This window comes from Antechinus flavipes, chromosome 4 (genome assembly GCF_016432865.1).
Source record: "Antechinus flavipes isolate AdamAnt ecotype Samford, QLD, Australia chromosome 4, AdamAnt_v2, whole genome shotgun sequence".
NCBI lineage: Eukaryota > Metazoa > Chordata > Mammalia > Dasyuromorphia > Dasyuridae > Antechinus > Antechinus flavipes.
This window is the reverse complement of record NC_067401.1, coordinates 114086741-114108423: the sequence shown is the minus strand read 5'-3', so window position 1 is coordinate 114108423 and position 21683 is coordinate 114086741. Positions and strand designations below refer to the sequence as shown.

Below are 21683 nucleotides of genomic sequence, written 5' to 3'. Positions count from 1 at the left end.
TCTGCAACAACTGTTCATGGATTTCTTGTCTACAATTCTTAAACATTAAGAATGAATACTACATTTCAATTTTCTAATTCTAGAACAAGCTGCAATTCTGCCTCCAGGTGGCAGTGGAATTTTCACCAAAAGAAGCAAAAAATAAGTAGGTCCTCTCCTTGTCAAGTTGATTTTTCATAGAGGGGAGAAGATATGTTTCTGTCTTCCTAAGTAGAACTCACAGGACTGAGAAGAGAGTAAGCATTAATAACAACATCCATTTATTTCTGTGGAGATCAAAAACATGTATCTTATTGCTCTTCCTTGCTTTTTAAAAGGTTTAGAAAAGATATAAAAGGAACTCTAAAGGCTTAAGTCTTTTTATGTTTGTTTGTTTTTTAAGTACAACTTACTTTATAAACCATTAAAAAAAATTGTAGATTTCTTAATGTCAGCTGCATGTAGCTCAACTACCATAGTGTTTCATACATATAAACACATAATGGTTACCAAGTAAAAAGCTCCATTTCTCTAACAAGTTTTTTAATTTAACGAAAAATTAAAATAGAAAATTTATAACGATTGTCTGGCCAAATCATATTTTCAAATTTAGTATACTAAACATTTTAAAAACAAAACATGGCATTTGCATTTCCCTACTTCTCAAAGAAAAAAAAATTTCCACACCTTCAATTTCTAGCAGTTGTACTCCTCAAACATCATTTCAGATGTTAAAGCAAAATAAACATACAATTTAAAGAAATGTAGATCTATGTGTTATATGTGCACATGTACACCCATACTACTAAGGAAGGACTATAAGTCATTACAACCATGAAGATTTAGCTAATGTTACAAACTATATGAATGCATTCTGTTCAACAGTGGCAAGAACTGATTGCAGTTTCAAAGCCATAACGAGATTAACCTAGATACCCAATCTAGCTGCATATAGGTAGGGAAAAAAGGATTTTTGAATATAGTGGTTCTCTTTTGAAAAGAAGCAGAATCTCTCATTTTTCAATAGGTCTTTCCTGGCCATACATCCTAAATAAAAGGTTAGAACAGGGAGCTCAGTGAAAGGTATGGGGACAGATGGGGTAAGGAAATCAGAGGCAACCCTGGAACCATGGGAATATCTGTCTACAAATCACTACTCAACAGGAGAAGCTGAAATAGAGACCAGGAAGAAAAATAGAATTTATTGAGAATTATAGAAGAGCATTAAGTATAGCAGGCAGCTCTGTACAATTATTCAAGGAATGCAGGAAACAGAAAGCAGAGCCCCTGTGTGCCATGAGGAGTCTGCCCCTCACTGAAGGACAACCATTCGTTTCTAGAAAATGAGATTCTGAAATCCATAGAGGCAAAAATGTACCAAGAGATGCAAGCTAAATCAGGGATATATGCCTTTCTCTCCTAGAAATAAGGTATTTTCTGAGGCAAAGAAGTAAAAGGATCTTTGAAGACAAAGAAAGGAAGCTATGCTTTGCTGAAGGCACTTGACGCTCCCTTTCTACTTGGGGCTGGAGCAACAGTGGCATCCAGTGGCCACATAGGCTCAACACAGATGTCTTTGTCTTTCCAAAGAGCTTCAATTGCTCTGAGTGAAGTGGCAATTCAAAACAAAACCATTTCAGATGTCTGCAGCTAAGGACCCCAAGAAAAGAGACTTTGCCATACAAAGGTTACTAAAGGATATAAAGCTGAAGAAATGACAGAGGCAAGGTAAAGACTAGCCATGATAGATGACAAAATACTGAAGGGCTATTTTAGGCATAACTATTTTATCTGTGTGGCTAGAAAACTGCTAAAAAAAAAAAAATTGAGGATCATAAAGGAAAATTTTCCATTAAAAAAAAAAAGTAAATTGGTTAGGGAGGATCACCCCTATCTTTTCAAAGATTAGAAAAGCTGGAAAATAAACAAGCTCTAATTACAAACTTTTCTCAATTATATAATAACTTTGGCCTGCCTTGCAAATTTCCATAAAGCTGATTTCCAAACTGAAGTATATTTTAAAAGACAGCTTTAATTCTGTTCTTGGGTATCAAACAGTTTTATTCCTTACTATATTAGTTTCTACCCCCACAAAGAACAGGAATGGAATTCACCAAAATATTGGCTATATTCCAAATGCAATTTAAAATTTAAGAGGAAATCTCCTTATATAATTTTGAAAGCAAAATGTTAGACATTCAGCTATTTATCTCCAGAAAATCCGGAAGAGCATATCAACAATAGATTAAGATTAAAGCAAGGCCAAACTTCTATCTCAATTAGATCATATTTCCCCTTTCTTTGGATAAAAGCTTAGAGAAAAAAGGAAGGTTCTATAGTTTTTCAGCTGCTCAAATGTATTCATTGATATATGTTTTTTCCCTCAAAGACCCCACATGGACTGGGTGCTATCTTACCCCATTCCTCTCTTCTCCCTAAATCATCCCCAGTGGTTTAGGGTTTCCATGCAAATTTGGGCTTACCTGTTCGGGTGAGATGTGGGCAGCATGAACTGGAACTCTACCACGCAGGTATTATCCTTTAGTTGGCGATGTTGGACACTATTGAGTTCATAAGCAATGTAGGCCCTTCGTACATATACCTGATTAAAAAGAAATCCTCAGTTAGTCCAGACAGAGGAGATGTGAAAAAGAAAAGATGGGGAAAAAACAATGAATAAGGAGAGTAAATATAAAAGAAGGAAAGATGTTCCAAAGATATTCAAGGAAAACTTCATCTCATAGACAAAGTTGCAATCTTATATCTATAAGCATAGCCCAAGGGGAACAAAACCTTGCCTGTTTCTCCTAACTTACATACTTAACTGCCACATAAGCCATCCTTCAAACAATATTATCTTGCTGTGAACTATACTTCTTAATCTTTAGTTAGGAAAAGCTCAGGAAAAAGCTGACAAGTTTTAGGAAACCATAGTGATTCTAGTGAGCCAAGAAGGAAAACAAAAACTAAGAAGCATACAGCTTGAAAACAACTAATGGCTGGAAAATAAAAATTATTTCATTCTAGCAAACTTTTTTTGCAAATCTGTTCTTCCTTACCCTCCCCAGGTCTGGTTTATATTCTTAGCCTTCAACACAAGGACAATGTGAAATAACACATTTTTGTTGGCTAATTCATGCTAGAGGGTGAACCTGAGTTAAACCCCTGTAGGGATTCCATGGTGGAGAGCTAAGAAGAGAAAGAATTGTAAGTAAGGCTAATTCAGTACTAAGGCCTTCAAGAAAAAGAAAGAACACTGTGAATCCAGAAAGTTCAACAGGGTATATAAAACCAAACACATGAGAGCGAGTAACATGAACTAAATCTTACAACAGTCTCAAGCCAGATGATGAAGGCTTTAAATATCAAACAGGCCACTGTAGTTTATCTAGAGGTAACAAGGAGCCATTAAAGCTTTCTAATCTGGGGAGTGATAGTGTCTGGCTAGGTCTTTGGGAATATCGATGTGGAACCAGTGTGGAAGACAGATGAATGAGTGAAGGAACTGGACAAAGGAGACCAGTTAGGAGGCTACTAAAATAGTCTGGAAGTGAAATGATAAATACCAGAACTGGGACAGCAGCTATATGAAGGGAAAGAAAAAAAATTGTGGAGGGAATATTGAGGAGCTCATCAAATGACTCGGGCAGGGTGCAGGGGAGCAGTTAGGAGAAGACAGGATAAGGGAAGTCCAGCATTCCTACCTCTCTTACTAGGTGACCTTCAAGAGATCCTATCTATGGCTACAAAAAAAAAAAAAAAATGTCTTACAGCCAACCTAGTGAGGAACTTACCTAGTTGTATGCTTGGAAAACATATCACCTGAGCTGTTCTTGATGCTTTTTCAACTTGGCCAGAGATCGTGGCAGTTCTAATGGCACGTTTGACTTTTAAAAACCCAATCACCTCTATGCCATTTAGGCACTCAGTAGGTCTTGGTTGTAGGTTCAGTACTTAAAAAGCATTTCATCAATGCAAGCTGCGTCCCATCTGATATAACAGGGCAATCCTGCCCAAATTACAGAGGGTGAGAACACATGACGCTGTTGTGTGAATATTCATCTTCTTTCTGCCACTAAGGTCTGATCTTTAATATGAAAAGAGACACTACAAACCATGGAAACCAGACTATAAACAAATACCAGCTACTCTTCCCCTGTGATAAGTGTGTAGAAGCTAGTGGTTAATATAAAAAGAAAACTGATTATAAGAATAACAAATTTCTATATGTAGAATTTCAAAAAAGAGAAATCCTACTCCTAACCAAGAACCAAACAGCCAAATAGGTAGAAGAAATCAATTGGATTAGAAAGGTCACATCATTTTTACCATGTAAACTTACCTCCAGAGCTGCCATTCTCACTACCTGGTTGCTATGGTAGAAGAAGTTTGGGAGGACATCAAAAATGGAGGTTTCAGATAAGATAAGTTTCTGGAAAATAGCATTAATACAAAAATAATCAAGGCAAATTCCATCTATACCATGTAAGGCTGCTGAATAAACCTACTTCGCTGGAAACTATCAAAAGTCTGAAGCAAATAGTGAAACCTTACAATAACTTTTTATTCATCTTCAAATGCAATTTTCTCATAAATTAGGACAAGTTCAGGCAATTCTTGTAAAAGTGTAATTGGGTTGGGAAATGGTTATAGATTTATTACATGAATGTATGGAATATTACTATGCCATTAGAATCTAAATGTGTGAAGAATGCAGAAAAGCATGGAAGACTTGATAAACTGAGACAGAATGAAGAAAGAAAACAACAAGGACCAAGTTTTAAAATAAGAAAATATACATCTCTTTCCTTTTCTGAAGAACCTGAAGAAGCTGCAAGTAGAATAATTCATATACTGAAACTCAATTGATATGTTGGTTATTTTGGCTGAACTGCTTTCCCTCCTCTCTTTTTTCGAAATCTTTGTTAACAGGAATGGCTCACTGGCTGATAAGAGGGGAATGGTGAGAGGAGAGCCAAGGAAGGCTATATTAGGAAATGAAGGAGACATTACAACAATAAAATTAAGTTTAAAAAAGTCAGTCACATTAAAAAGTGGAAGCAGTGTAACTCAATTCTTATAGGTCCTTCCATGCTGCTCTGCTACCAGAGCATCAAAAACCTCTTCACCCTACAGCCAACCTGCTGATGACCTTTCTGAACAAACTGGGCCTATCAGACAAAATGCATGGCACACCATTTAGGTTGTTGGCCTTCCCCTCTTTCCCTCAAACAAAATAATGCCCTTATTCTCATATCAATTTCCTCATCTAACCCATCCTACAGGTGGCAGGATCTTTGATCCAGCTCCTTACCTAAAGTGAGTGAAACAGGTACAGATGCAAATCCTCAACTGAAATCTTGATTTCATTGAACTAGTTGAAGATACTTACCCCAGATGACAACTGCCTTTTGCTTTGGCCTATGAAATCTGGTAACTTTTCAGTGCAAGAAGGGTTAGATAACACTAGTCTAGCCTAATCATTACTAATCAGCAGCAGAATAATGTAATGGAAAAAACCCTGGAACGGGAATAGAGAGACCTGAAGGTTCCAGTCTCAATTCTACCCACAGAATAACACATGACTTTGGACAAGTCAATCAATCTGTTGGCCTCTCTCAACATTCTTTTATGTAAAAGCAAACTGTTCAACTAAATGAATTTTCTAATCCCTTCTGGCTTTGAAATTCTATCATTCAACAGCTGTACCTCAATTCCTAAATTTTGCATTATGGTTCCAATACAAAGGACTTTGTGATTCCGGCATTCCTGATATTCATCTCTGTCTGGTATGACCAAAAACAGGACCTTTCAACCTATCTTAGAAATATAAAGGTTATCGAAGGCTAGATTCTATCAATAACAGCAATATCTTTCCTTACTGGAAAAACACAAAGTAATCACTAAGAAAATATTCTAGATTCAGAAATAAAGAGTCAAAGTATTTCCAATTAAATTAACAAAATAAACCCAATGACTTTTCAATCTCTAGAAGAAAAAAAAAAAAGAGAGCCTCTTAGTATTTAAAATTTCAGAGGACTTTCTCCCTTTTCCTGAGAAGCACTATGTGTGCCAATAGGAAAGTATCTTCTATATAGTACACCTAAACTAAGCATCACACATTGATCGGAAGGCCAATGAAAGTTGACTTTGGAAGTGTTTCAATACAAAAAAGTATGTATTACAACAGGACACTTCTGTAAAGACAGACAGTGTCTAATGTAAAGCCAAACCTAATAGAATTTCACCAAAAGGACCACTTGTAGGTAGCTATACAACTTTTTGAGAACATAGTTAACATTGGAGGATCTGAAGAACTCTACCCAAGTAAAATGAAGTAAAACAAATGGTTTATATGTACCTGTAGGTTTTCAATGCAAAACTGATGTCCGTACATGTCAATAGCCGATAGAAAAATAGACTCTACTTGGTTATGGCGAAGTTCATAGGATGGTAAATGGGAGGCAATGAGAACCTGAAGTGAAAAAATAAGAAAGCATGAGTTCCAAGAGAGTCACTGTTTTGGTCACCTATTAGGTAACCCGGATACAAAGACAATAAAAACAAACCTGAAAGATAAAAATCAACAAAGATACAACCTATCAGAAACTATGTAAAGCACTATCCAAGTCCTAAAACCAAATGCCGAATCTCAGTTGCCTCTGCCAATGATTTTTGTTGTGGGCAATTCCCTATTGGGAAAGAAACCGCTTCAATCAAGTTCCATCAGTGCATGTGATTTACCATTGCAAAGCAAAGCTACTAGTGCTGAGACTGCATGACTAGCTATTAATTGGAAATCGAGGTTGGCAGCAAGCAGCTGTGGGGATGGCAGAGTGATGGCAGCAAAGCCAGTCTGTTTGCAGCTCTGTAGTAGACACACATCAGGAAAAGCTGTCCCAATAGCACCAGGGACTCAATACCAAGGAGATGGCATCAAGAAGCAACAGCAAGGTATATGAGGGGCAGAGAGAAGAAAAGCAGTGTCACAAACAAACAAACAGCACCACGGTAGGACTTGAATACCCTCAGCATGTCACTGAGAGGTTCAATAACTCTGAGCAGTTCAGTGACATGGATACAATTCCAGGGAAAGCAGAAGGTCAGTGAACAGCTTCAAATGCTGTTTCACTCTCAGCGCCCAGGCACAGAAACACAAAGGGGGTTCAGACTCCCGCTTCCCTGCAGAAACCTTTTGGAATGGAAATGAACACGGCAGGGGAAGCTGACTGGACTTCTCTAGGGCTGCTCTGATTACAAGAGCGGATGATTCACTTCATTATATTTCTGCTTTTCACACTGGAAAACTAAGTTCATATAAAAGATCATCTGTTTCTAAGCTCCCTTTGGGAAGTCTGAATGGGAGCCAATTTTTTTCCCTTGGTCTCTCTTTCTCCATCATGACCAGTTTGGCCATTACAACAATGTTCAGTAGCATGTGGCAGGCCTCTGGGATTTATGTTGACAGAAGGACACCCGATTATAAGATCTCAATGTTAATCTTTAAAGAGTACACACAACATGGAAACATTTGTTCTAAGGTAATAAAACACACATGAAGAATTGCATGACTTCTGTAAGAGGACTGACTATGAAAGCTTATTGGATCTAGAACTTGCAACCTAAGGACAAGAGTCCTTCCTCCCTCTAACAGAGACTTTACTTACCTGCCGGGCTCGAAGTGCCACTTTGGCATTGGTGGTTTTGCTGAGCTGAGTCAGTTCTGTAAGGATGTTCAGTAGCTCATCTGTAAGGGTTGGATCCCGGCCACATAACTGATCCTAATTTTTGTGGGGGCAGGGGAGAAGATAACACATAAATGAATACACATAAGTGGACTTAACATCACCTCCCAACCCCCTTGTTCCACTTCAAAGGAAACACAATTGAGTTACTAAGGACAGACAAACTCCATCTTTTGTATTCCTAACATCGTGGTTAAGGGGATCCCAAAGGAAAGCTGAGAGGGAGAAAAAGGAGCCAGCAGTCCCAACTCATTCACCAATATTCTTAATGCATTTCTTTAGTGCATAGCTCTAGACTTTTAAAATGCAAAAGGAATCATCAGAGACTAACAAGGGGGTATACAAGGGAATTCTGTGTAAGAAACAGCAGATGGAGCCTCCAAGTTTTTAAGAGGTTTTAAATATGTGGGGTCTAACAGGGCCTTCATGTTCCCTCCCCCATCTTGGGAGAAAGGCAGCATAAAAGAAAAAGAACAGCCCCTAGTAATGTATATTCTTTGAAACCAAATGTTCAGCCTCCCAGAAGAGGGAAAAACAGGAGCAGGAGAGCTAATTATTCATTTCTAAATATGCACACAAATAAAAATCTCACCACTAAACTCCCTTCTTCCTTAGCAATTGTATCTAGTATTCATCTTCCCTCAGATTCCAAGAACCATGCTATTATCTCCGAACTGGTCAATATTATCTAAATTCAAGGTAAAAAAAGCTTTCAACACAAGCACAGAGTTGGAACAGTCTGATATCCTGGCCTCTATCTTACCTCTTCTAAAGGGGAAAAAAAAAGGCATAAAATCCTCAGTCAACCACCTATTGAATTGGAATCTATATGTTGTATAGGAAAGAGATTTCTCCAGCTGGAGATCAATCTAATTGCCCAATTTCTCTATTTCCCATGTAATTCCATCCAGGTCAACATAACTGCAGTTCTTACGTATCTTTAATCTTCCCAACCAAGTAATTGTGACAGTGAGTTGCCATTCTTAACTCCCCACATTGTCTCAAATCTTACCTACACGTATGTATATTTCCCTTTTCTGGCTATTCAAACAATCCCCCGAGGCATCCATGTTTCTTTGTTTCCACCTTCCTGCATGAGGCAGGAAGAAGTGGTGTTCCCAGTGAGGCTTTTTGTTGCTATTCAATCTTCTACCTTTTCTTGAAATATCTGTTTCCCACCAAGCCACCCTCATCTCAGGAGTACTCTTGACAGTCTGCTGTCATAGCAGTGCAAAGAAATGCTTAGGAAATGTGTCTTTAGAGGAGCCTACATATTTACCAGACAGCTCTTTTCCTTGCTTTCCTAGGATCTTCTACGTCATTAAGAACAAGTTGGTGGAACACCTCAACCCCATTATACAGGACTAAGAGCAAGGCTTCTTTCAAACTATTTCTCCAACTCACTGCCCAGGCTCCCTCACAAAGAGCCCAAATCACAAAATACATTATGAGAATTTACATAGTTAAATGGTTTTCAAACATTCTGAGCACCCATTTGTCAATTCTAATCTTTTCATTCTCACCTGTGCCCACTTGTCTAGATTAGAAGAAAAGGTTCTAAAAGGGAACAAAACTGTACAGCCCTACTCAACAAACAGACTCAAATTCTTATCAATCCCAAAACTATAAGAGCAAATAAAGGGGAGAAAAACTAACTGCTTCTTTCCTACCAGTCTTATTATGATCAGAGCAGAATTTCTGGGGACCATGCAAGATAAGTGTCTAAGTAGTCAGAATGGCAAGCATATAGATTGTACAATAGGTGTAGGCACCAAAAAATAGGTCTGTGTCACTCAAATGTTCCTTTCACTCATTATTCACAATAGACCAAAGACACCTCCCTGCAATCGAGATAATACCAACTGTTAAGCCCATCTGCCACCAAGAGATGCCTAATGTCTAAAAGGTTTAATGATAACATTCCTAAACATCTACTCTCACATGACCAGATCCTTCTTTAGAAATGAATGCAATGAACTAAGAGAAGAAAAAAGGGAGTAAACACTTATAGAATGCGCCAGGCACTGTTAAGCACTCTACAAATGTTACCTCATTTGATTCCCACAACAAGGCTAAAAGAGATAGGTGCTATTGTTACCCTTAGTTTTACATCTGAGGAAACTGAGACAAAGAGTGGTTAAACAACATGACATAGATCACACAACTAGTTAGTAAGTGTCTGAGACTGGATGTGAACTAATTTCTTCCTGCTCCCAGGCTCAGCAATCTATCTGCTGCCATAGCACCTTGCCCTCAAAGATTACTTGATCTGGAGTAATACAACATAGTTTTCCTTTAAGAAAAACCAGCTTTCAAATTTTGAAACGAAAATTGCAAATAAAGAAAAACTACAATTTATTTAAGTCCAGATATATGTTGAAAGCTTTTTCCTGGTTTCTTCAATCTGCTGGACAAATGAGATCATGAGAGACAGAATGTGAACTATGGTAATAAGGAAAATAAAGAATGAAATAAATGTTCTTTGCTTATGATCAGGTGAAGAGTTTTTTGTTCCTCTTGTGGTAAAATCCAAAGACAGATTCTTTCTAAAGTGAACAAGAGACCAAAAAAACAAAAAACAAAAACAAACAGAACAAAGACAAAACCCAACCACCCAGCTTTTCCTGACCTAGGAAAATCATGGCCTTCAAAACTCAAAGTAGGATTTTCTCACTAGTGCTTGTTGCCAAAAAGAAATCAAGACTATCCAACCGTATCACTCTCACAAGCAGTAGAATGTGATAAAAAGAGTTAAGAGCCTCCCTTGGCAAAGTTAGCAGATATATAAGACAGTGTATGAAAACCCAGAGTAAAAATTGAGCACTGCTGGGCCAGCTTCATCACACTTTCCTTAATCAGCTCTAAACTGGGCAGTCCTAACTAAAGTGTATAGTCTTGAGTCTTCTGAGTCCCTGTACTGCACATCACATCATTTCCTAGTGCAACATTTCAAAACTGAAATGAGACAGTTTCAGCAGACAATGACCAAGCTGATGGATTTATTTCCTCTAGACAACAATTTACATAAGGGAGCCCACCTGCTTGTTTTAGGGAAATTGTTCCCTTGTATATATCTGCAGGTCAAAGTGAAAACTGTTATTCAACAAGAATACAACACGGTTCTCCCTTGCTTTCATCCTTGATTTAGATGGGGGTTAACTGTAGGGTGTTCAACTTCGTAGAAATCCAACAAGCCAGGGTGATGCTAGACCAACAGAACTATGGCTTCTGCCATGCAGCAATTCTCTTTGATATGCACATCTTGAGCAGTGGATACAAGAATGTAAATCATTATTAGGATTCAGAAAAATGCAAACTACTGGGGAATATCTTCAAGTCAAGTCACTGCTCACTCAATAGATACACCAGTCCCAACACTAGTAATCAAGTGGAAGTTTGACAAATCCAATAAAATCATCAAGCAAAATAAACAGGACAATTTCTATCTCTGTTTTGCTGCACAAAGATAACTAAAAGTGCTCTAAAGGTAGCTGGTGAAGCAGTGGACAGAGCAGGAAGACCTGATTTCAAATTTAGTTTCAGACACTTAATAGTTATGTGACCCTAGGCATGTCACTTAACCTGTGTCTGTCTCAGTATACTCAACTAGGACAATAAAAATATCTATGTCCCACAGTAGTTGTGAAGATCAAATGATAGTATTGGTAATGCACTTAGCACAGTACTGACACATATTAAGTACTGTATGAACAAAAAGAATCATCATCAAGATTATTATTATTATAATTAGGTTCTTTCTTAGTATCTGGAAGAAAAACTGTTTGCAGTCAGAGTAAGAACTGCTGACTGATCAGCACATGTCTGAAGCAAAACCTATGAAAGAAAGGAAAAGTGTTGGTCAGCATTCCAAAGAAACTTAGTTACATGGCATAACTCCGAGCATGTATTTCACAGAGCTTACACAAAGTAACCTTTGAAGGAAAAGCTCACACAGGGAGCTGTAAGATATAAAGTAGCCACACTTACTATCCTAGCCAGAATCAGAGTCCTTTTTATACTCCAACTTTTCTGAATGCTATTACACAAAAAGTCCCTACTTTTATCTTCCCAAGTTGCCTAACTAAGCCAAGAAGCCCTCAAAGGACCATATCACTTGCTTATACTTCCTTGATATTTCTGCTGTGGACATTAGCTAAAAGTGTGAAACACTCGTCTTTTTCCCATAAGCTCCAGTATAAGGAAAGAGAAACACTTTTTGAATACATTTAATGATGGCCTTGCAGATTTGTGGTCTTCAGGGGCAGCTAAATGTTTCTGGCTAATGGTGCTCGAAGGAAACTTGACAGGGACAGACATTAAACATCTTGCTCAGAACCTTGCCTTTTGGCTAAGGAAAAAGATTAAGAGATGTACATCAGCTGAACTTGCTTAGGAGTCACTGACTACCACCAGGCAGGGTTATGCCAATGCCAGCAGGCATCTTCACAACGGGGCACCTCTGCAGTCCCGCTACAGTGATCCCCAGAAGCCCTCAGAGAGCGAGCTACATGTGGCTGATTTCCTTGATCCTTCCCTTTAGGCCCTAAAGCCTCAGAAGTCATCTAGAACAGTAAAGCACACCATCAACATCACTGCTCCTAGAGAGCAGAGACTTGGGTACACAGTACACCCATCAATCAGAAAGCAAAGGCAACAGAAGCAGCAAAGAAAAGGAAACCAACAGAGAACACAAGCCTAAGGGAATTCAAAGGCAGGATCAAAATGCTATCATATTCAGGTGATATCTGGCAGGACAGAAAAGACAATCAGAACAGAGGAATGTTTACAACTGAGATACCATTACCATAACCACAGCCATCAGTGCATGCATATGTCGAAGAATCTGTGCTCCCTAAAAGAGTAAAGAAGATCAGCAGAGGCACTTTAGCATGCAGAGTGTAGGGAATATTTTCTAAGTGTTTCCTCATTCCTTTTCTGTATACCATGGCTTTCAGTTTAAAATCACTTTGCTCCAACTTTCATGTTCCAAATCTTCAAGGTGGGAGTGAGAACAACGACTAATATATCAAAAGTACTTTAATGATGAAACATACCACAGATCAACCTTAGAATTACTAACCTTAAATTTTGTGTAAATGGAGATAAAGGGGAAAAAAATAGGATAAAAATGGCAAGTGAAAAAGAAGATGGGTTGTTTTTTTCTCTTTGATTTTCTCTCTCTCACTCTCTCTGTCTCTCATTCCCTCTCCCCCAAATTGAAATGCAAGAAGGTGATTCTATTTCATAAAGATCTTGGTTTATTGCAAAGAAAGTTTCAGTCTCATGCATGCAAGTGAGAAGCAATCAGGAAAAAAATGGAGAAAATTCCAAAAACAGGTACAAGACAGAGCTCCACTGGCTTTTGCCTGTCCTGACAGGCAAGAGCAGAAAGCTGAGCCTCAAACCAGCTCTCTGACAGGGCCCAACGTCTCTGCAGCACCCCCCGTGTAATTACACACTTGAGTGACTGGACTCTGAAGAAAATTGAAGGCCTGAGCTCCGAACAGCTGCCATTTTCTCTCTCCATCACACCAGCGTGATTACTTGAGAAATGAACAGCCCCAGCTCAAAGCTACTCCAGAATTCTCAGAGGAAATATGGCTCCGTGTTCCAATAATGAGATTCTTAAGGCAAGCGTTACTTACAATCACTCCGCAAAAGGAGTGAGCCAGGCCCCTATATCTTACAAATTAGAATTTAAGAAACCCAGCGACAGTCTTGGGCGATCATTACTCTTCTGCTGCTCCAAGGGTTCTGAGCTTGGGTCTATTTTTAGTGCAGAAAGCTGTTATGTCCTTAAAAAAAAATAATCATAATAAAATGGAAGGCCCTCATAATTAGCTTCTTTGAAGCCAAATCCCACTCTGTTTTCAAACCGAATAAACTGATTTTAAACTTCCTTTTCTTCCCAATCACCATCACTTTCTTATCATAAAATCTTTTGGTTTCATCTAAACATCACACTCAATTCCTTGAATGTTTAAATAGCTAACATTGCAGGAATTTCTTCTATTTTATATGTAAGATAAATTCAAAAATTTTTGTTGACGATATCTAATTCTTGAGGTCTATTTTTTAAGTAAGTTAAAATATAATAAACCGATCGCGAATTTTTTTCTTTCACATTTTCCCATCAACCTGTCTCCCAATCATTCTAGGAGTCCAATGGAAATGAAACATATTTGTAATTTGGTATTACAGAAAATTAGTCAACCTAAAAATTTGGTCTTCACTGAACAAGCCAGGTTGGCAATGGAATGAGTAAATCTGCCTGTGACTCAGGAAAACAGCTCTGTCCCAGGTAGGAGAAAAAATGAAGATGGTGCTAGAATTTGACTTTGTTGTAAAGTAGGAAATAAAAAATGATGGCGAAAATTTTCCAACATAAAAATATCTTTTGCCAGAAGAATCTTACTACAGAACAAAAAAATGCTTCCAGTATACCAAATTCCAAGGAAGGACACAAAAGGGTCAATTCTGAAGAAAAAGAAAATTACTATTGTTCCATATTATAGAGAAATATGCCACATACTATATTAAGTAGTCAGGAAGATGGTAGAAAATTTAGAAGAGTTCTATTGTTTTCTAAAGTTTAGGCAAGATATGAAAGTAAAGAATGAAGGGAAATAAGCCTTGATGACAGTCTCTAAAATTCACATGGCCTGCAACAAATCGGACAAATCGTCTTATTTTCATTACCCTTTTCTGTATCAAGCAGTGTTTTTCCTCCTTCCTCCTTAGGTAATAAGGACACAAGCACAGTTTTCCACATCTTAATGAAAATGATACTGGGCCCACTGTTATTCGGCCCTGAGTAAATAAGTACAAGCTTTGTTGGACTCAATTATTGAGTTTCCCCAAGACAAGAGTTAGATTTCCATGAAAACACAAGGAGAATGTAGAAGAAAAAGAGGCAATGAAAATTTCTTTGGGGAGCACTAATTAGTTTCCTTAAGGCTGGAGGCATGTGACTATTTCCTGACTACATCAAGTCTCAAGAAAATGTTTCAGCAATGTCTGGGGAGAAAGATTTATAGAAAAAGTTTACAGAAATTTATAAAGTACAAGAGGATTTCACCAACAGGACAATTGGTTCCTAAAGAATCCATTTTTAGCCAGAATTACATTTAGATCAAAGACAGAAGACATGTCAATCAGGGAGGGAAAGGGAGTGTGGGATCTACACCCACACCAAAGCTCAGGCAGTCTATCAAAGAAGCCAGCCACCAATGAACCCCACTAAGAGGTCAAAGGACTGAACTCACAATAAGCATGGTGACCAGAAGGTTCTTCTTGGTGACTTGGGCATGGGAAAAGATGTAGTTCAGCACAGTATTCATATCACTTTTGTTCTCTTCCCGAAGGGTGAAGACACACTTATCATAGTGACCTGTAAGAAACAAGCAGGAATCCATCTCATTTGAGATATGTACATTCAGACTCACTCATGTTTTCACATTCCACTCTTTTAACAGGGAAGGTGAAAGAAATTATGGTGAAGCCCAAATTCTAAAGTCCCTTGCAGCTCTGGGACTGCAATGCTATGAAAACCAATATGAATATCATAGCTTTATGCAAATCTTCTCCTCCCTCTACACACCAAAAAGAATACAGCATATTAAAATTTTAAGTAGTCTGCATAGCATTTGAAGTTAATGAGGAAAAAATCTATATTAAAAATACTGCATATTTACAAAGAGAAAACCAGAAACTTACTTTTTGAGAATGAAGGGAGGGAACAGCAGAAAGATCCTAAAAGTTTATCCCTAACAAAATCTAAAAAGAACTCTTTTTCCATCCTGTTAAAATATTTAAATTCAGGGAAAATTGTTGAAATAGGGCTATAATCTATGCAGCTAGGTGGTGCAATGGATAGAGCACCAGCCCTGAAGTCAGGAGGACCTGAGTTCAAATCAGATACTTAATACTTCCTAACTGTGTGACCCTAGGCAAGTCACTTCACCCCAAATGCCTTAGCAAAAACAAACAAACAAATAAATAAGAAGAAGAAAAAAATTATTAGGCTAGGATTTAGATATCTATTTCCCAAAATTATGTTCTGGGATGTTAACTCGAAAAAAATTAGGATTTTCTTCACGCACGCCCTATGTCCATTTGAAAACTGTTTCTAGCTGTTAAAAAAAATCATCATTTTCCTACAAAAATCATTATTTCCCCCTCCTTGCAAGGTATAGTAGAACAATTTCAAAGTCAAACTAAGATAAGAATCAAAGAGCTGTATTTTCACTGGAGGGTCCCAGGGACACCATGCTGCGGGGCAGGAGTACTTACTTTATAATAGGAATCTAACTTTCAGGTTTGTATTCATAAGACATACTAAATTATATATTTATAAATATATAAATAAAATAAACCATAATAAATACAGCATGCTAGCCACAACAATATCTGACATGACTGATGTTTTGGTCTATTTTATTTAACTGAATTGATCTACTACAACAAATAGTTTAGGGAAGGATATAGTAATGGAGGGCAAAAGGGAAAGGAAAATTGGGAAATGACAGTGAATTTTTTAAAAGGAGCAGCAAAACTTCTTTTAGTTTGATTTTCTACAAGATTGGGCAAGTTTCAAAATTTGAAAATAAGTTTAGATATGAACAAAAATAAGCTTATATTTAAATATCCTTAAAAAAAGGACTATCCCATAAAAATCAGTAACATTCAAAAGGAATGTAAGTTTCTTTATTAAAGATTTTTGGTTTTTTTATCCTTAGCACCTTACATAGGATTTGTTGAATTTTAAAGAGACTCTAAAGTCATTATATAAAAGGCTAGTCTATTTATGGATATAGAGATATGCCGATTTCAAATCAGCTCTACTTAAAAATAAATAACACTTGAAATAAATGAGATTTATTTGAAATAGGTCATCTTGGAGAAATTCATATCTTAATCTGCTCTGTTGCTGTGTCCCAGGCAAGAAAAGAATATATTCAGGAAATTAGGAACCATAAATGTCAGGAGGCATAAAGAAACCACCACGGATTCTAGGCCCAAACAATAAAAATATCTTGGGGCTTTGGGGATCCTTGGGTCTGTAGCTTCATGTAGAAAGGAAGCACAGCACCCCAGTTATTCCTTAAAAGGTTCAAAGGTAGACCAGCCTTATGAATGGATCTCCCCCCACCCCGATAGAAATTTCAACATCCTGTGGTATTTTACTGCCATCTTGTGACTCAGAGAAACATTACAACATAAAGATGTTCAATCTTGCCTCCAATAAATATTTCACATTTATAGACTTTCTACATCATTTAGTGAGGTTCTTCAGAGAGTGCCTGGGATAAATTCCACCCAAACAATTCAATGAAGAATGTTGGGGGAAAACCTCTCAAGACTTTCCAGATGATTGCAATGTGGCCACAAAACAGGCACTAAAATTTAAGCTCATAGAGAAGAGATTTGAAAATATTATCTAAAGATCTGGTTAAGATCAGTAAAGATAACAAAATCTAGCTCCAATGCCTATTAAGAGAACTCCCTCAACAGAATGTATTCACAACCTAGCAAGGATAGATTTTTTTGTTTCTTTCTTAAGCAATGAGATGAATTTCTTTTTTTATTTTTTAAGAGGTGAAAGTACATTTTTATTGACATTTCACTGACAGATGACAAAAATAAGTCAAAATAGCAGACAGATTAACAGGTATAAAATCCTCTGGGGTTGGAGTCAGTTCTCCAGGTCTCGTAAACCTAACTCTGGCTTGGTCCTCAGAAAGAGAGACTTATCACCTACCATTCTGGAACTGAGTCTCCACTCGCAAGTACTGTCGGAGCAGATCCATTACCACAGCTTTCATGTGGCCTCTGATGCCACTTCGGTACCTGTTAAGATAGACGAGGTTGTGACTTAAGAGCCTAAGACTAAACTCAAAAACAAAAAGGCCAAATTTCTTTCCTTAATAAAAATGGACCTTAATTCCTGAAATCTTTCCTTAATTAAAAAGATCATGTATAGAAAGGACAAACCAACTTACTAACACACAATTGAGAAGGTAAATTCAGGGCCAAAACTTGCAAAGTATCTGGCTATGGACCAAGAAGAATTTCAATTAGAAACTAAAATTCAGTAGCACTAAGAATAAGTATCCTGACTTAGGTTCCACCTGCTCTTATTATCACTGAGTCATTACTATGACCCTAGAAATGGTTTTTACAACTATTATCTATAAAACTTTAGAAATGAATTTTGGGGAAAATGAGAGTTGCCGACATCATCTATACTCCATTACTTGGTGAAGCCCTAAACAGCAATTGTCATGCTTGCCTACTATTAGGATATAAAAACAGGCAGGGAAGAGAGGTGAGAAGAGAGAAATAAGCTGCCAAAAGACACTGCTTAATAAGACAACAAAATGCAAAACAAATGCTGAGCAGTAAAGTGGGAAATTATTCTATTTAGAAATCAAAGAGACATAAAAAATTTGGAGAAAGAGTTAGCATTGTGAGTATTTTCTATTTCACCCCAGATCATGGCTGCAAAAAGATAAAAAGGAGAAGCACATATTGTCAACGCCCTCACCTTTGCACAAGCTGCACAATACTTTGTGTGTTCATGAAGAAGACTTCGCGTTCAGACTTCCGGTTCAATGTAGCTGCGTGACTATCTAGGATATTGGCAATCTAAAAGTATAGGGAGAAGATAACTAAAACAAAGGGAGATCTAAAGCACTTTACTCTTTACCTCATCTCCAAAATGGAAGTTCTTCTTATATCTACTGACATCATCCAAGCATAATTAAGTATGAAGCCTATTCTGAGTCTGTGCTGTCCACTGGCAGCCTTCATCCCCTTTCAAACTTCCCTGTTAAATCTATCTCTACACCAACAACCATACCACCAGGGTATATAATAGGCAAGTGTGGCAGGCTGGTTAAGGTCCAGAATGGAAGCTAAAGGGCTTCCCTCCTATGTCAAGGTCATGTTGCTAATGGAGTGAAGCAGTCACTCACAAAGCCACACAAAGTTCCCCACACTAAGCAGACTACAGAATCTAGGAGCTTCTCTATCTTGGACAGATTTCAAGGCCACAGAGATGGAGGACACTGGATAAGACCTATCTTGTCAACATGGTTAACTCTAGAGGCATCAAGTACTTTTTCAATAATTTTAGACATCTTATGTTTCATGTATTTTAACTTTCTCATACTTTTCTCCGCGCGCCCCCCCCCCCCAATACTCAGCAAAGGTTTAATGAGGGAACAATTGCTTATGATCACAGAAACAGGACAATCCACAATAAAGACATTAACTCTTGGGCCACATATCCTGTTGTGATGCCAGTCCCAATCACGGCTACCTGCAGTGCTCAGGCAACATTGCAGACCCTCATTTTCCCAACAATAACTAAGAGAAATACCTGCTGGCTGGGAAACTGACAAAGGACAGAAGTGATATTGCTGGCGTACTGGGCCATTTCCTTCTTGATGGACTTCTCCACATTGGGGGGTATACGGCCTGAAACACTGGTCATAATGTCCTGCAATTCTAGGAGAGGCAGGGAAGGATCTCTGAGGGTTTTCATCAACCTCTCCACCCAATCTTTTACCTGAGGAGAAGAAACCAAAACAACACAAAAACAAGATGAGTTAACGAAGCTGCAAAATAAAACTGGTGTATGTCCAGCTAATGAATAAACACTTTTATTCTTTGGGGCTCAAATGTTAGTGTCTGACTAGATTGCCATTACTCATATTGTCTAAAGTTTTAATACTCCCAATTTCAAAAATAAAAATGCTAGTGATAAAGACTCATGGGAATACTAATTTCCAGGTTCATATTTCCAAAATTAAACCAGCCTACAAATAAGCTTGTATCTCCATGGCAGAGGTCTTTTATGACAGGAATGATAATCAAATCTATCAACACCAAAAAGAGAAAGAAAAGGCTGAATTAAAGAGGATTTTTAATAAAAATTGATATCCACACTTCAGACCAGAGCTGCAACAGCAATAGGTACATATAACTAACAAAAAACTAAACAGGGGATAGAGAACATTAGGAAATAGATGGATTTTTTGGAACCTTCCCCCAAGACTAGATTGAATAACTTATTTCTAGGTAGAAAGAAAGGGGGGGAAAAAGTCATTTCCTTCTCCAAGTGCCTTCATACCTTGCTATTAAAGAAAGGGTCTGGAAGGCAGTAACCATTCATAACGTTGACCAGATTATCTAGGACGTAATGGAAGACCCGATGAAGTTTCTCGCCTCTGAGTGCTGTACTCTGGATCTTTGGCAAACTTCCAGTGTGTAGCTCAGCCTGTTAACCCAATAAAATTGAGTTACTTGTTACATTGCTTCTAAAAAGAAATACAGAGTTGCAGTAATTATGGAATCTTGCATTTCTGCTACTACTCTATCACAAGAGAGAAAGCATCAAGGAAGAATCGTCATATCAAAAGAAGCAGAAAATGAACCACCATCACAAACACTTTCAGTGCATGTCTGAAAGAGCAGGAAACTCTAAGAAACTAGAAAATGAAATGCTTGGAGATCTCAGTTCTTGTATCCCTTAGGAAACATAAGCAACCAGAACACCTACCTGCTGAACCTTACTGGGATTATCCAGCTGCAACTTGGCAATAACACAACCAGGGTCAAGGGCTGCTCCAGGCCGCTTGACATAGTGGATACAACCAGATTCAACAGCTATTAGTGTCATTACCATCTTCATCACCTAGTGGAAAAAGAGGTCAGTTATCAATTAGAGCAGCAGTTCAAATTCAGTCTCAAAATGTCACTTTATTCTTTCCTTTGTGCCTCCAAGAAAAAATGGATTTTACACCTAACTGAAAAATAGGTCTTTCTCTGAAAACTTCTAAAATGGGAGACCCTGATCTTTCTCTGTCACTGAATCCTTTGCAATTGGGAGAAGTCTATGGAGTCCTCAGGTTTTTTTTAAATGAAAAGACATGCTAAATTTCAGTTAGAGGTCAGTGAAAATAAAGATGTACTTTTTTAAATTCAAATTTACAAACCCCTTGAAATCTATCTAGGGAAAAATTTGGGGTTACATGGTTAAGAAGCATATAATCTAAAAAATGACACATCACAAAATTGTCCTTTGTAACTAATTCCAGCACCTACAAACTATCAATTCCTTGAAGTCTATTATAGCCCTTCTGTTATGATTTGAACACATTTTTTTTTAAATCACTAATGAGGATGGAGAAGAACTTTTTGGAGAACTTGGAGAACTGGTCTCCCTTCATTCATTGGTTCAAAATTTGCCCTACCAGAATTACAATCCATTTACAGTGACCTACCTTTTCAGGCTAATTTCAGGACATACCCTACACTCTGCATGCTTGCCAAACTGGTCAGAATGTCCCCTTCAATCAACATTCCATCTTCCCCACAATGTGTTATTCACTCAAGCCATGAGACATTCTAGGAGTGTACTCTTACCTCAAGTGAGTTCTTCCTTCTTAAATATTGCCCTTTTTCAGAAATGAAACCTTCCCTTAGCACTTTCAGCTCTCCATCCTCACATTACTTACACTTTAACTTCCTTCTAAGTATACTATATTATCCCTCTACCCAGTAGATTATAAGCTCCTAGAGGGCAGAGGCTGTTAATTAAACAATACTGAATTGACTTGATTCCATTAGTCAAAAGAATACATGCATTCATTCCATTTTGCCCTGGACAGAGAGTAAATACTTTTTTCTATCCTTTTTTTAACTCTAGTACATTCATGCCTGGGGTCAACTGTCCTTTCTTCCAATCACTTCTAACCTCAATCTCAGCATAGCACTGGCCAGCAAACACATGGCCTCCATCCTCCACAATATATTGGATCAACTTTCCAGCAGAAGGTGAACGGAGTACAGATGGATCATTCTCCTTTTCAAATACACAGGTCTTATTGCCAATTGTGATGCGGTATCTAAGGAACAAAAATGAGGCAAACAGGTCTTGAATCACTGAAGTAA

General features: G+C 37.8%; 1 protein-coding gene across 1 annotated transcript in view; it reads right to left on the bottom strand.

The window, feature by feature from the left end:
• The window catches only part of ACACA (acetyl-CoA carboxylase alpha), a 217361-nt gene that overhangs the window by 134573 nt on the left and 61105 nt on the right, over positions 1-21683 (bottom strand). Inside the window, exons 17-27 of the mRNA XM_051994076.1 lie at positions 21487-21637; positions 20290-20424; positions 19861-20007; positions 19108-19296; positions 18271-18371; positions 17485-17573; positions 14990-15114; positions 7647-7760; positions 6341-6454; positions 4322-4411; positions 2463-2581 (exon numbers count right to left, since the gene is read on the bottom strand). Coding sequence (XP_051850036.1) covers positions 2463-2581; positions 4322-4411; positions 6341-6454; positions 7647-7760; positions 14990-15114; positions 17485-17573; positions 18271-18371; positions 19108-19296; positions 19861-20007; positions 20290-20424; positions 21487-21637 — 1374 coding nt within the window. The remainder of the gene's footprint in view (positions 1-2462; positions 2582-4321; positions 4412-6340; positions 6455-7646; positions 7761-14989; positions 15115-17484; positions 17574-18270; positions 18372-19107; positions 19297-19860; positions 20008-20289; positions 20425-21486; positions 21638-21683) is intronic.